The sequence below is a fragment of the Triturus cristatus genome, chromosome 1_2, assembly GCF_964204655.1.
Source record: "Triturus cristatus chromosome 1_2, aTriCri1.1, whole genome shotgun sequence".
Classification (NCBI taxonomy): domain Eukaryota; kingdom Metazoa; phylum Chordata; class Amphibia; order Caudata; family Salamandridae; genus Triturus; species Triturus cristatus.
In genome coordinates, this window is record NC_140580.1 from 764174354 (window position 1) to 764190326 (window position 15973).

At 47.6% G+C, this 15973-nt stretch overlaps 1 protein-coding gene across 1 annotated transcript in view; it reads right to left on the reverse strand.

Annotated features, from left to right (window-relative positions):
* Nucleotides 1-12040, reverse strand: part of LOC146867982 (dual specificity protein phosphatase 13B-like) — a 99068-nt gene extending 87028 nt beyond the window's left edge. The window contains exon 1 of the mRNA XM_085608742.1: nt 11838-12040. Within this exon, the coding sequence (XP_085464868.1) occupies nt 11838-12040 (203 nt within the window). The remainder of the gene's footprint in view (nt 1-11837) is intronic.
* Between the last annotated feature and the right edge of the window lie 3933 nt (nt 12041-15973).

Below are 15973 nucleotides of genomic sequence, written 5' to 3' on the forward strand. Positions count from 1 at the left end.
ATCAGATTGCAGATCTTCTAGGTGCATCACATCTCTACTCCCCTAGGTTACCACTGTCTTATCACCCAAAACTCTCACTGTTACAGGAAAAGGGGTTCACAGGCTTGTGCAAGTGGGCAAACATTAACACATTGGGGGATCTCTTTCATGAGGGATCGTTCCGTACATTGGAGCACTTCATGCAGGATGTGGAGCGCACGCCCCTAGATTTTTTTTGTATTTGAGATTGCGGCAGGGCATGCGATCGATCCTCCCTGACTTTCCTCAGGAGCCGGAGCCCCTCAAGCCCTTGCATCAGATGTTAAGATCAAGTGATGGAAAGCATCTGGTGTCTGGCCTATATAATACATACGAACACACAGAGTGAGGATTGATAACCCGACCAGAATACATTGGGGAGAGGAGCTGGGACGAGACATCACTGATGAGCAGTGGCAGTATTGCTGTCTTCAGACCGCGCAAATATCAGCCAGCAGTAGGTTACGGGTAATACATTATAAATATTTGCATCGTTTATACTATACACCGATAAAAAAGATGTGCTTCAAATTAGCTGACAATGACAGATGCGGGCTTTATACACTTGGCCTGGGAATGCAGGAATATACAGGAATATTGGGAACAGATCTTCTTAGCGCTGGAAGAAATGGTGGGTGTTCGAATAGAAAGGGACCCACTCCTTGAGCTCCTAGGACATACAGCACAGATACCCAAAAAATACAGGAAGTTGGTAGCCATTTTTTTTTTGTTGAATATCTATTATTAAGTTTTCAACACATTCAACTCCCCACAAGTGGTGCACTTCATCGGTTGGAGACATTTCCCTTATTACAATGCCAGCTTTTATGTTGTTAAATAGTTGAACTCCGTTCTCCTCATATACTGAGCTGCGATTGATTATCCCTCTTCCCCCGCCCCCAGTGCCTTTACCATCAATGTTAACACTCAAGTGCTTCTGCTCAACCCAATACTCTCAACCTGAATGCCCCCTGTGTGTTCCTACCCCTCCCTCCCCCTACCCCTTATCCCCTCCCACCGGTGTGCTCCCATTAATATAGCGAGGATAATCATTCGTTACCTACGTGCCGGGGTGTGTGAACCTCTTTTCTCAAGGAGGCCGAGCTTCCATTTCCGAGTGCTCGGTGCCCACTCCTTCGCTCCCGCGTCACTCCCCTTGCTATCCATCTACAATCTGTGCCCTCCCTCAGTGTCCCCCGCTTCCTCTAATGTATCAGTATCTGACTCTGACTCTGGAGTCCTCAACTGAGTTACCAATGCTTCCCATGTCCGTGCTGTTTCCATCGATTTTTCATTGTTCGTTCTCCTGGCCTGTTGCATCCGGATTATACTTTCACTGGCCGCCCAGTTTATAAACTCCGCCTTCCACCGTTCTACTCTAGGTCTCTGCTTCGACTTCCACTGCCTTGTCAACTCCCGCTTAGCCAACAAAAGCCCCAGGTCAATGAATTTGCTCGTTACCTTAGTTCGCGCAGTGTGGGGAAACCAGTGCAGAATGCACACCCCCATGGCGAGCTCTATCTGCCTATCTGTCACCTCGTTTAGGGTCTCAACTACTTCCTCCCACTATGTTCCAAGCTGCGGGCAGCTCCAGAGCATATGTTGGAGATCCGCCGCTTCCCTATTGCACCACGGGTAACTGGCAGTGTCCACTTGAAAGTATTTATTTATCTGTTTCGGAGTTAAGTATGCCCTGTGAAGGACGTAAAAATGAATTAGTTGGAACCGAGCGTTCCGCGTTCCCTTCCAGGCCCTTTCCACTATTTTAACCCAAGCCGTCTCAGCTATCTCTTTCCCTAGGTCTGTTTCCCATTTCTCGCGCAGCTGAGTCAGCGGCAGCAGTCCCTCCGTCACCATTCTTCGATTCAAACATGCTACTGCCTTTATTGTCCCCGCTGCCATCACCACATATTGACATGTGAGAGATGTCCGTGGCTCCGATAGCCCTTCACCCCAATGCTTCTGAATCGCCGCAATCAGTGCAGCGTGCAGCAAAAAGGCCCCCCTGCGTAAGCCATACCTATCCTGTAGTGTCTGGAAAGGCAACAGAGCCCCCTCCTCATAGAGATCCCCGACCATTTGCAGCCCCGTCTCCTCCCATTCCGTTAGTTCCGACCAGTCTCCTCCGTGCGGTAACGCCGTACACATGCCCAAGGGAATCTCCGGGGTATATTGACACTTGTTTCCGCTCCTTTCCCTGCATCTATTCCAGCAGGCTCTCAATGTCTTCTCCTCTAGCCCTAACTCCCCCACCCTCAAGTGCTGCCCAAGTACTATAAAGGACAACACATGTCTTGGGATCCAGCCATCGCCCGACCCACTCGGGCCCCGGAATTCCCGTGCCACCGCCTGTGTAAGCCACTGCAGCTGAGCCGCCAGGTAGCAGGAAGTTGGTAGCCATATCGCTATTATTAGCGAAGAGAAGGCCAGCAGATGGGGGAGAGGACGAGCTCCAAAATTTATGGAATGGATGGCGGACCTCGTATATTGTCAAGAACAGACTTCTGCCTACGCTGAGTTGCTGCCACAAGCCTCTCAGCCCAAGGACATTTGGGGGCCGTTAGCGAGATACCTCCTTTCACATAGCCCTGAGGACGGGGGCTGCAATGTCAGATCGGCACAGAACTGATGGAGAGGTGGGGTAGATGGTGGATCCTCGTCTCTTTGTTGTAAACTACTATCACTTGGTTGCGGTATGCAGCATAGATACTAGCTGAAAAGATCTCATTATTCACTAGCAAAATGGGGAGGACTTACTGTTGATTGTGTGTCTGTTACATTCTCTGGCGGCTCGGGAAAAGCACTGTGCTGGTATTATTGGTTCCGGTATACTATTCCTATTTGTACCATCATATGAATGTTTCAGATCGGCTGATTATGGCCCGTACGTTGACAACAGACTAAGATTACTGACTGATGTATTACTGTGCCTATTGAGAGTATGTATTACTTTGTATTGCAATAAAAGCATAAATAAAGTGTTAAAAAAAAAAGTAGTTGGACAAAGTCCCATTGGCAAGTTGGACTTTTAGCTGAATGGCCAGTTTCAAAAGCACCTCATTGTCTAATAGTATGAATTAAGTGAAAGTGCACTGACATGGAGGAATGATGGATGAGTAGTGAGATGATATTATGTTGTTAAAGAGGGGGACTCAAATCTTGTTTTTTAGTGCATTGAAGAAACCAAGCAGGTCTTCACAACGACGCTGTAATTTCTGAGGGCACTGAGGTCTAGAACTGTGTTGATTTTGAGGTTTCCTTGAATTTTCAAATTCTTTGTATTATTATTATTATAGATTTATAGAGAGCATAGCTACACGACAGAGTATCCACTCACTAGCTGTGTGCGGTAAGGCATCAGAACAGTACGGCAGAATTTGATTTAGAAGAACCAGGTCACCAGAAGTTTCAGAAAAACACTCAGGGACTGGCACGTTCTCATAACAGGTAGTGTGTTATACAGTTTAGGACCCAGATAGGAGAAAGATTGGCCCTTCCTGTCGAGTTCTCCTGATTCCGGGCACTCCGCAGAAATTACAATAGCTTTGATTGGTGAGAATGGCTCCGACGGTTGTGTGCCACCAATGATCTTAAATACTGTGGGCCGGAGTTGGACATAGCTTTGTGCATATAGCACAGTGCTTTTGTTAGAAATGGAGTTTGCACCCTGTCCAAGCAGGAACCATCACTCTAGTCAGGGTAAGCTAGATACACCCTAAAAGATAACCTATGCTCACCCTCAGATAGCTTGGCACAGAGCAGTCAGGGTTATCTAAGGAGGCAATGTGTAAAGTATTTGTGCAACACAAACACACACACAGTAACACAATGAAAACGCCACAAAAATACACCACATAGAGTTAAAAAATAGATTTCATTTTTATGAGCAAACCCAGCAAAAATTCAATAAGTAGAACTGGAGTTATGAATTTTTAAAGATTAAATCAAAATATAGCGCATAGAGTTATAAAGCGCCAACTGGGGACATCTGGTCGAGCGAGACCAGGGTGAATCCAAAGTTCAGGCCAACTGCAATGGAGGGCGGGCCGGCTACAGCACTCACGCAGGTCCAGCTGAAAAAGTACCTTGGATGGAGGAAGAGTAGACATTGAGAACCCGTAGCGAGGAAGAGAGGAGGCGTTGCGTTGTCGTCGATCCTGTGGATGCAGGTAATGGGTTGGTTCCAATCCACGCAGTCAGTGAAGCCACGTCGATGAACCCCTTTGTGATGCAGATGATGCATTGTTGTTGAGCTGCGCTGTCTGTTGAAAAAATGGCATCGGACAGCAGCTTCGAAAGGGTTGAAAAGTGATGCGTCAGTTACGATCAGCGTAAATTCATCGATGCATGGATTCTGCTAGATCAGCACACAAAAAGGCATGATATAGGGCCCAGAACTAGATTGGTCCCACTTGGCAAAGCAGGACTCAGATGGTAGAGTCAAGATGCTGTGCAGGGTTGTAGGATGTCTTTGATGGCCCTGAGACTTCGGAACAGGGGGCAAGCAAGCAAGCGCCTTGAGTCACTCTGGAATTAAGTGAGATGGGTCCAGTCCTTTTCCTCAGCAGGGAGAAGGGTAGCATGCAGATGGCAACAGGTAGTACAGAAGAGCAGAAAAGCAGTTCTTCTATAGCAGCAGACCAGCAGAGTGGCAGGCCTTGTAGCAGCACAGCAGTCCTTACTGACAGGTCCAGTAGTGTACTGTCTTGGTATGGTCAGAGGCCTAGTACTTATACCCAGTTGTGCCTTTGAAGTGGGGGTGACCTCAATGAAGGGTCTCTGAAGTGCATACATGTCCTTTCTTCTCAGCCCTGACTCTGGACTATCAGTAAGGGGTAATCAGCCCTTTGTGTGTAAAACAGGATGCTGTCTACTCAGGTGTAAGTGTCAGCTCCCCCCTCACTTCCTGATCAGGAAGAGCCATCAGAATGCAGATGAGCACTCAGACACATCTAACCTTCCTGTGTTTGTGGCTGTTTAGAGGGAATGCACAAAGTGTAGCTGTCACCCACCTCAGACGTGTATTGGAGACAGGCTGCAGACACACAGAGTAGTAACAGCAGTGAAATGTCCACTTTATAAAAGTGAACTTTATAAAACAGTAATGTTAATCCAACTATACCAGTAAAGAAGATTTATCATTACCATTCCGAAGATATAAAACATGATGCAGCTACTCCTTTCTAATCAGGAATTACCGCTTAAAAGTGTATTAGGGAGGGGTGTGGCTGGGACCATGGCCGTGTAAGACGTGCTTTCAGCGAGCTCTCACCGGAGCACTTAATCCGTTATTAATCCTGCTATCCTAAGAGCGACCTGACGATGCCCACAGAGCCTCTCTGACTGGTGATGTGGCACTGACTACAAATGAGTGCCCCGAAGCTGCAAAACCTGCGGAACCATGGAGCACCGCTGTGGAGACGATCAGACAAACGCTCTAAAAAATGATGGTGTACCGTCTTGCCTGACCTTCCCTGGAGAGCTGCGGCTGGAGGCTGCTCCTGGGATTGAGTGGTCAGGTTGAAGCGGAGTACATCCACTGAATATCCCACTGCTAAAAGCCGCATGGTGTCTCTCTTGCCTCTTCCTTCCCCTGTCACCACAGAAAAACCCACAAGACAGAGGAGGCCATGCGGCTGTGAAAGGCTGCAAGGCGGTGCTTGAGACCGGGCAAAATGGCGGGTGCCGGGTGCGCGTGTGACCGGCACTGGCCGCACACAGCCAACGAGAAGAGTGATGGTGGAATCGGCAGCCTCTGAATATCGCTGTGCTTCCTGGAAAGACTGGCAAAAGGAGGTGAGGCACCCGACCAAAGTGAAGCCGGTGGCTGTAAGGAGCCGTGAGGAGGTGTTCGAGAGTGGGCGGAGCAGCGGCTGCTGGGTGCTGCATGTGACCGGTTCTAGCTGCGTACAGCCCAACAAGAAGAGTGACAACGGAATCAGCAGGCCCTGAGCACCGATGTGCCTGCAGAAAAAAACTGGCATTGAGGAGATGAGGCACCCGACCAAGATGGAGGTGGAGGCCCGAGGTGCTGACTGCGGCCCAGAGCAGCGATCGTGACTTTGGAAACGGTAGCAAAGCAGCCTACCCTGATAAGTGTGGGAAACATCCCTGAGGCTGAAATGAGTGACTGTCAGAGCTCTTGCATACCACTCCCCTCAGATTCTTCCATTTATTTTCTTTGATAACCTGGGGCAGCGGCCCGGGTGCAAAGGAGGGCGAGGACTGATTTGAGAGAACCAGGAGTGAAGGCCCGTGCAGGGCCTGTAAAAGAGGACCACGCCAGGCCACAGAGCTGCACCACCGGGTTGATATTGGGTCCTGTGGGGAAAGGGGGCGGCTCTGGTCGCTCGATGCACTGGAAGAGGAGACGTGTATTGAACCCCAGCCGCAACCCGAGCCTATAAGAACTTAATGACTGATCACTACTGAGTGGCCAACAGAGAGCCAACAGGCTACTAAAAGGGAACTCCCAGGCGCTGCTCCCCACAACTCCATCACTTGAAAACAGAGGCTGACGACGGGCAGCCGAGCCGGGTGGGCAAGACCCCCTGACCCCCCAGCTGTAAGGCCCCCCACGAATGATAGGACTGCCTTGCCCCATGTCTGGTGCTTGATGGTCAGGCAGATTGGCCTTGCAGGAGGAAGTGCCAGGCTGCGTCTGACGATGATATCTACAAACGATGATGGCCAAAGGCAAGGATCCCAGTCACCCTAAACAGGGGAAGATGGACCGTTTCACAAAAGTGCTGACACCCCAGGTGGAGATCATGGAAGCCGCACAGCCTCCATCAGATACGGCTCTGTTACTCCAGGCGATACAAAGCTCCAGAGAGACGCTCGAAGGAAAGATAGGGGAGGTTTGCTCAGAAGATACACTCCTACACCAAGTCCTGCACAAGGTGTCAGAACAGGTGACGGAGGCAGAAACCCGCATCTCAGAGGTGGTGGACGTGGTAAAGGACCTCCAGAAAGGGGTGATGGACCTCCGAAGCACCACCGCAGACATAATATGGCTACTAGAGGATGCAGAAAACAGGGCCCCGGAGAAATAATCTCTGCTTCGTGGGTTTACGGGAGGGAGTGGAGGGGACAAACGTACCTGCGTTCCTGGTGACTTGGCTTAAGGATATAATCCTGTCAGAACAATTCTCTGAATGCTTCATCATAGAGTTGGCACACCGTGTATTGGGAGTACGACCTCCTCCGGGAGCCTGGCCCAGAGCGATCATTGCAAAGTTCCTCAACTTTTTGGATAAAGACACGATCCTGAGAGAAATGCGCCACAAATGAGAGGTCAGACATGAAAATTCCAAGATCATGATTTTCCCAGACTACAGCCGTGAGGTCAAAATACAACGTCAAACATTTGGCTCCATTAAAGCCAAACTTAGGGCCCTTCGCATACATGTTTCTTTTGGCTGCAAAGTTGAAGGTCATTTATCTAGGGAAAACGCACTTCTTCCACACCCCTGAAGATGCATGGAACTGGGTGGAGGAGAAACCTTTCCTCCGCCTTTCAAAAGAACCCACAATGGAACGATGTCAAGAACAAGCCACGGAGACAAGACCCCAGGCATCGTTGCGAAGGAAATGCAGAACTGACCGTAGAATGTGACGTGCAGGAGGAGGAACGCCCTACACCCGAAGAAAAGCAACTCAAGACCGAGACGCATTGATGACGATGATGGCAAATGGGCCAGTACCACGCGAGGGGCCAAGTCTTCGGATAATCACACTGACTCGGAGGACACAGGGATGTCCTCGGGACTAGAAACCCTACACCTACTGGCTGCTGAGATAGCAGCTCTAGAACAGGATGGAGGGGTAGGGGCACAGTCAGCGTGAGTGAACTGCAGGACCCAGATCCAGTGGACCTAGGAACTGGCACCCTGAATACAGGCAGGATTGGGTCCATATGTACAAATACAGGCCCCTTGCCAGTGGCTACACTTTCCCATCTTTTGAACTGAATTGTTGGTTGGTTCAAATGTGTTAAGTGTTTGGAGATTGAATATTGTGTAATTTTGTGGGGGTGGACAGACCTCTCTATCCTCTCTGGCGAATAGCTGTATCTCCAGGATGAGGGGGCTTGATTCTGGGGGCGATGTGGAGGTTGGCAGGGTGTTCGTTGGGTGGGAAGAAGGTTTTGTTTGAGTTTTACGATTTATTGTTTGCCAGTCGCTCGAGTCACCAAGGGAGGGAGTCCCCACAGGATAAATGGGGTTGCCAAGAGCCAATCCCACCTACACAGGGTGGCACACAATCAAGTCCCATGGCCACAAATACCCAAACACAGACCCCAGACTTTGTGGTGTTGACATGGAAAAAAATTAAAAGGGGGCTGGTGATGCAATTTATAAAAAGGCTACACCCTGATATAGTGATGCTTCAGGAAACACATCTGTAGGAAAGTAGTATCTGCTTCTTATGGTTACCCCCACTTTTCGCTAAAAGTGAAACTGTTTTTGACTAGTCTGACTGGGATCCTGCTAATCAGGACCCCAGTCTATCTGCTTTCTCCCTAAACTGTAATGTTATGTACTTTGGTACATTCCAGATTGGATACTGGGGTACCCTTGTCAGTCCCTAGTATATGGTACTCATGTACCCAGGGCATAGGTACCCCAGAGGCCTCCCATGGGCTGAAGCATGTATTATGCCACCCATGAGAGGCCAAGCAAAATGGAACCTACAGGCCTGCCATTACAGCCTGTGTAAGTTGGTGCATGCACCACTTACTTAAGATATAGGTTTACTATATCTAAGGGTCACTGCACTTAAAACCTATAAGTCACCCGAGCGAGTTTCGTTGGGTCTCTGATGTTCCCGGTACCAGCCTTCTATTCCCGAGCAGCACAAAATGGTGGCTGCCGACCAGAGACACATATCTGCCCCCCTGCTGCTGAGCCAAGCTTGAGCAGGGGAAGGCAGAACAATAGGCATCCTGTCACAGGGAGGTGTGAGCACCTCCCAGACAGGATTTAGTGTATTAGGGCTGGGTGGGTGCGCTTGCCAGAGAACGAAAGTCTGCATGAGGGGCACATTTAGTGTCCCTGTGCGTAGTCCAGTTCAAACCAGTCCTGGGAGCCTCCTGCTCTGGCGCGAAACTGGACAAAAGACATAGGAGTAACCTCCCCACTGTCCAGACCCTCCCCTGAGAGGGTCCCCTGAATCTGTCCAACCCTCTTCAGCAACATAGGAGGTGGGTTTCTACATCCCTCGAGGCCAGAGCTGACCTCTCACCAAGTTTGAGGCCAGAATCCCTCGTGGGGGCTGCAAAGCACTCGACATCCTTCGTGAATTGCTCATATACGGCTCCTGGTCCACCTCGACGTCTCCTGGTCTCTATAGCTGGAGAGTCAAGAACTCCATCAACTCACCTGAAGCACCCGACATCGGTGGGCACTCGTCTACCGAGCCCCTGGTCACTCCTGAGTGACCCAGACTCTGTTCCTCTGCTTTCAGGTACTCTTCAACAAGAATCCACCTTTGGATTCGAACTGACACTTTTCTTCCTTCCAACAGCGGCTCTGCTTTGAAGTCCTTCATTGGGTTTGATGGTGGTTTCCGAAGCCACTTCAGACCTATAGGTAACTCGGGTACCTCGGTATTCACGGGTGGGGTGGCTCTCCATCCTCCTAACTTCCACGGGTTTCTTCAAAGTCCACTGAGAAGGGTCCTTAAACTCTAAAACTTCAACCATGACTTTCCCATAGAATTGTACGAAGCACGCGGTTGTGTTCCCACACTGCACCTGTCCTCTGCGGGGTCCCTACTTACTCACCTTGGGTTGTTCCTCGGAGTCCCAGTGATTCTACAATCTCTCGACACTGTCTTTAATCGTGGTTCTTATACCACTATTTTAGTATATGGTTTGGTCATTTCTGTGCTTAAGTATTGTGTGCTTTGTGATTATCTCCGGGTAGGTGATACTGTGTCCTAATAGAGAGTGTCATATTAATAAATACATATTTTTATAACTACTGTGTGGTTCTCCTTCAATTTAACCAATACTATAAGATTGCATTCTGGTAAAACAAGCTGCTTAACATTCCTTCAAGACTAAGCCTGAAGGCTGCTCTCCACAGCTACCACTTGGATAGCTTTCTAAGGTTATCTTTGACCTCTTAAATCACCATAAGAATTGTTTCGACTGGTGCAAGTTGCCCACTTCAATTAGTGGACAGCATATACCAGGCCAACTTCTCACAACATCTCCAGGGTACACAGTGTAGATTTCATGGCCGGGGCGCATTCACAGTGTTGGCACATGTAGGATATACTAGGGAGTCAAGGGGAGTGACCACACTGACGAAGAAGTCCCCACCTTTAAGACAACACATCTCTGGCAGAATCCCATGGGCAGATATGGAGGAGTGACCGGGCAATGGGGTAGGAGAAATGTAACCCTGATATGCGCATTTGAACCGCCCAGACTCCAGGCATCCACTCTGAGCAAGATCACGGACATTCTGTTCGAGACACCCTCACCCTTCATGTAATAGGGGGTTACTTCAAAGATGTAATGATCCCATCACTAGACCGTTCAGGGGGGATGGAGAGTCTTTGACCACCACTCCGTTGGCACGATTCGCTAGCACTCTCGGACTAGTCGACTTGTGGCAACGGGAACATCCCCAAGAAAAGCAATTCTCCTTCTGTTCTGGGGCAAACTAAGTGTACTTCAGGCTAGACTATGTGTTTGTTGTTGGGGATAAACTAAACAAGATAAGACGGGCTGATTATTTGGCGAGGGGTCTCTCTGACCACTCCCCGCTCAAAGTACGAATAGGAACACAGGGTCTTGGTTGCAAAACAGGATGGCGTCTCAACGTCTGGGACTTGCGGGACTTCTGTGAGAATGAGAACTCAGTCCCTTCTGGGGTGACGGTGTGGGAGGCCTACAAGACTGTGCTGCGTGATAGGGCCCACAGTTGTATTGTATGGTAAAAGAAAGAAAGGGCCAAATCACTAGAAGACTTGGAACACCAGATACTAGGTCTCGAAAGTCAGTCAATTCATAATAAAGATCCCAAGTTAGCCAGAGAACTCGACACCCTGAGACAGGAATATAAAGATGTAGCTATGGACAATGCTAGGAAGCAGAGATTGGCGACCCGCCATCGCCTCTGTGAGGTTGGAGATAAGGCGGGGAAACTACTGGCATGGTTCAGTAAAAAAAGAGCAACAGGCTAGATGGGTGTGAGTGATTATAGGGAGTCAGGATATCACTTAACTTACAGATACCCATATCGCCAGGGCATTTGCCGATTACTGTCGGAATTTCTATATGACCCTCCCTCTAAGTGCATGGGAACTCAAAGATACAGAGACGGTCATGGTGCTGACAGAAGCCACCAATAACTACTTCAAGAAGAGTTTTGGGCGGGGAATGGTCAACTTGGAGGTTCTCAGTGCTAACAAACATATATGTTTTTGGTAACTCATATGCTTCCAAGGCAAACTACACCTTGATTCGTCCTTTCAACACTCTCTGAATAGGGTTTACTACTGCAAATTTCTTTGTACTCAGGGCAGAGAAATCTGCAGCATTAATATAATTAACGCTTGCCCAGCATCTTTCTGTGTATTTCTGACTGGGGTATATTGAGGTATTTGTGGCCATAGTTGGACATTTGCAGACATAAATCAAGACCATTGCCTGCGTTTTCTTCTTACAGGCCAGTCTCTTAGGCTATGCATGTTCAGCAAAGGGGCAATGCTAGGCCAACTTCCTTGAACCATAAAGTATTACATTTGCACAAATTTGCAGATCTAACAGTAAATATGACCATACAGGCCTGTTGATCTCTTACTCTGTGCCCAGGTAAAGGTTCGGCCAGACTTCGTCAGCCTTGTTCTGACAGCAGTGCGCTCGCTTCTTCAGCATAACAATGAGCTCAGTGAGAGTTGGTGTTCCGCACCCCCAGCCTGCTCTTTCACTCATGCATACAGTCTGGTTGCAGCAGCTGGTACACCCTCGGCCACTCTTGCAGTTGTCTTGCTTGGCACACGCCATGATGACCTAGAAAAAAACATGTACAGCTGTTAAATAGTCAACTGATAAGATTCAGATTGTTGTATTATAAGAATGGTGAACTGTTGTGCTCCAACATTACAGAGAGTGCCGCCTCCAGGTATTCTGGAGCAGTAGGTGGTAAAACTTTGTGCAGTCCACACCCATTCTTTTTACACAAGCAAAACATGCAGTACTGTCCAACCCAGCTCACTCCATGTAGCAAAAAACTGTATGCTTCTAAAGCGACAGATGATATCTTCTGACACTCCCCCAACACTTTGAGATAACCTTCAGTGGCGAAAGTGCCATACATAGCATTGATTTAGCAGAAACGTTTCATGAATTGTACCCTGTCACATTTAGATAAATGAACATTAGCATGCATTGCTTTAAGACTGGGACCAGCTTATTTCCAGGAGCCCATCATTTTGACACATAAGTGGCAATAAAATATTTGCCAAAGCCTGGGTTCAAACTATTTTTTTAATGGGGAAGTCATGATGATTTTTTTTTCTCAACAAATGTTATTGATTTCACAAACAAACACAACCACAGTCCACCTGTTTGTATCACAGTAAACCACAATATACATATTCGGAACTTAGCCATTCCCCACATCCAACCCATGGTATTCCCACAATTTTCCCCATATATCCTCATGTTTCCGTTGGCAGCCTCGAGCTGCGTAGATGAGCCGCTCTTGCTGAGACCACCAGTCTACCCCGCCCACAACTCTGATAACGCAGGATTCTTATATTATCTTATCTTACCTCTCCTAAGAATCCTCGGCCGACTGGACCTTTTTACCTGCTGTGAAGTGTAAAGGGGAGAAAACCAACTCATTCAAAGCTAGATCAATGGACCAATCAGTTCAGACTCGAAAGGATCACTAACTCCAAACTAAATTTTAGGGAATTTATTACAAAGCCAAAAATAACTGGACATACAAGCACCTCAAGACGAGGTTCAAGAAATACATAGGCACTAATACAAAGTTCATCCTACGCACCAGTCTAATCTGGTGAAGCATAAAAAGAATAAGAAACTCCAGAAATATTAAACAAGCGATAACTGCTCCAACATCTAAATCCGTCTTCATGGATACCTGTGGAAAAATCCATTAATCTGTCCCTACACTATCACTAAGGTGACATCCCTACTTAGCATCTCCCAAGGCAAAATCAAGAAAAGGTGTCAGCTCGTGAAGACTTCCTAAGAAGTACACTCGCATTGTAAGGGTCAGTAGCCAAAGCTACAGATTCGTTCTAAGTCTCCTTTCTCAGTATCGATCCTTTCCTTCTACCCTCTAATGGCTCTCTGCTCGCATCTGCCCTCTCCTCCCTCGGGGCACTGCCCCTAATACAGAATGTACAGTATAGAGGACACGCCTCTGAAGCACCTCTTCTGGCTAAGCACCTCGTAGGTAATTTTCCACCAAGACTTGTACTTCGTCCAGCAACGGTTGGTTTGTCCTTGGGTCCCAGGCTTCTTCCAATTATCAGCATTCCAGGATACACTGTTGCAGCTCTCCTCCATGCCGTCAGTCTAACTAACGAAGACGGTGTCCTTGCACCTGCAACAGAAGCATGAGAACAGAATATTCTTGCACGCACATGAATTTCACTGACTACCTCCAAATTAGAGCTTTTCCAGGGAAGGTACACTTCAGGCCTACATAATTCAACTAACATAAGAAATACGAATAGGCCTTTCATAGCAAAATGTGAACATTCATTTAGGCCTCGTGATCAGCTTCCGCTTCCCGCTGTTTCTCTCACCTTCCCCTTAGTTTTCTACTAGGTATAGCGCCGAGATGCCCCAGGGTGAGTAGTGCGCTTTAGAAATAACCTTAACAATAACAATAACAATGATCAATTTTAGTACAACACGTGATTAAATGCGGGTGTGGACTATTCACGATTATGATGCACCCCCTCTATCAGTTCCCCCCTTTGATGACTAGTGTCATCACAAAATCACAATTCCCTGGAGAAAGACCGACCTAAACAGAGCTCATAGCCATTCTTCCCTGTCAGAACTTCTCCAGATTCTTGATATTCTGATAATGATTGTCCTGCAGTCTAGCCATCCTCATCTCTTGCTCCCTGAGGGACCTTTCAACTTGGTTCGCCTTGTACCACTGATAAGCTCTAGCAAATCCCCACAAGCAAATCACACAGACCACAATGATAATGATAGGCTACAGAATATAACCAAGAATACCTTTTCCCAAATTCGCAAACCAATTTCCCACTCTGCCAAAACCTTTACCAAGCTTTTCCCAAACACCCTCTTCAGTCAGATCCTGGATCTCATGATGGATCACAGTGATGTTACTTATATATTTCTCCAGATCTTTGCTGTTGTCTGGTATATAAGTACAGCACTCTTGAACCTTCAACATTTTACAGACTCCGCCCTCTTTTGCCAATAAGACATCTAAAGCAAGACGGTTCTGCATCACCATCATTCTTATCAACAACATCTCTCCATCAACAAGTATCAACGACTTAGCTGTATTAGTCGACAACTTGTCAACAACAGTCCCCAACTTTCTAATCTTCACATCATTCAAAATCACTCCCAAACTTGGTATTACCGCACCAAAGATATCCCTTATCACTGCTTCTGCACTTACATCCCTCCTTGCTCTAGAATGCTTTTCATCTTCCAAAAGTTCTAATTCCCCTGCGTGGTAGATCTTGGGGAAGATAATTCCCAGATAACAAGTGCCATACTAATTCGCAGGCAGTCTCACATAAGCATTCTTTCCACACACATAATATACTGTTGGCACCACTTGTACAGGACCTTGCAAAAAGTTCTTTGCAGACTCTTCCATGGTGAAAACATGATTACACGTACTCTGTCCCACATAAACCTTGTCATAATAGGCCTGTACACGTTTCACACACAGCTTCCCCTTCTGCACTAAGTCCAATGCTATAGGGCCATATCTTCCCTTGGCTCTGTGAGCTCTCTCCTCCTCTGTCCAATCTACTGGACTTTCTCCGGTGTTACGTGTTTGTGTTAGCTGTCTATATCTATCTTCTACTTGATCTACAAATTTCTTCTCTACACTTGTTAGTGAACAGGTCAGAATATGTCTATGGGAATAGGCTGCATCTAACGTTGTAGTCGGTATGAAAAACTTCACAATCCTATCTTCCTGCTTATAATAATCATACTTATTCAGGTGCTTGTAAGCTGGTACCTCTGAAAGCACTGCATTCGTAATTCGAAAAGAAGTACTCATAATGGCCTCTCCCATAGAACATACTAAGCAACAAACTACATGAAATTCCGTACGTCAGTGGAAGATGGTGATATTTAATACCATCGTCCACTGAGGCAGGCAACTGCATACACACATAACAATCTTTCGCATCCATCGCCTCCACGTACTCGTATAGCAGCTTGGAATATGCATTAAGTTTAAAATCACCTGTAGACAAATCTACATGCAACCTACGCTTATTCTGATCTAGCATAGCCTTTTCAGCTCCTATGATTCCCTCTTTCTTGGTTGAAGTACAGGGTGTAGGTGTTCCCCTCACCTCTACAACTTCTACCTCATGTGGAACAGCAACTGACACTACAATAAGTACATCTATTGAAACTATCACTCCCCCTATGAGTGTACCTATCATACATTCAGTGGAGAAGTGTGGCTCAATGATTAGAGCGGCAGACCCTGATGCAGAGCTCTAGCCCGGGATCAGGGTTCAATTCCCCGCCTCGGCGGGTCTTGGGCTCAAAAAATTCCACGGACCTGATCATTCTTGCCTCGGTGCCTATTCCAATCATGGAGTCCCACTCTGCAACTCTGGGCAATAGCTTGCTTAATTACCACAACGGCCCCCACAACGCTAAGGATGCCTGGCCTCCACCTTGGGGGTGCCCAGGAGTGGACGCCTCACAGGGAAAGCCAGG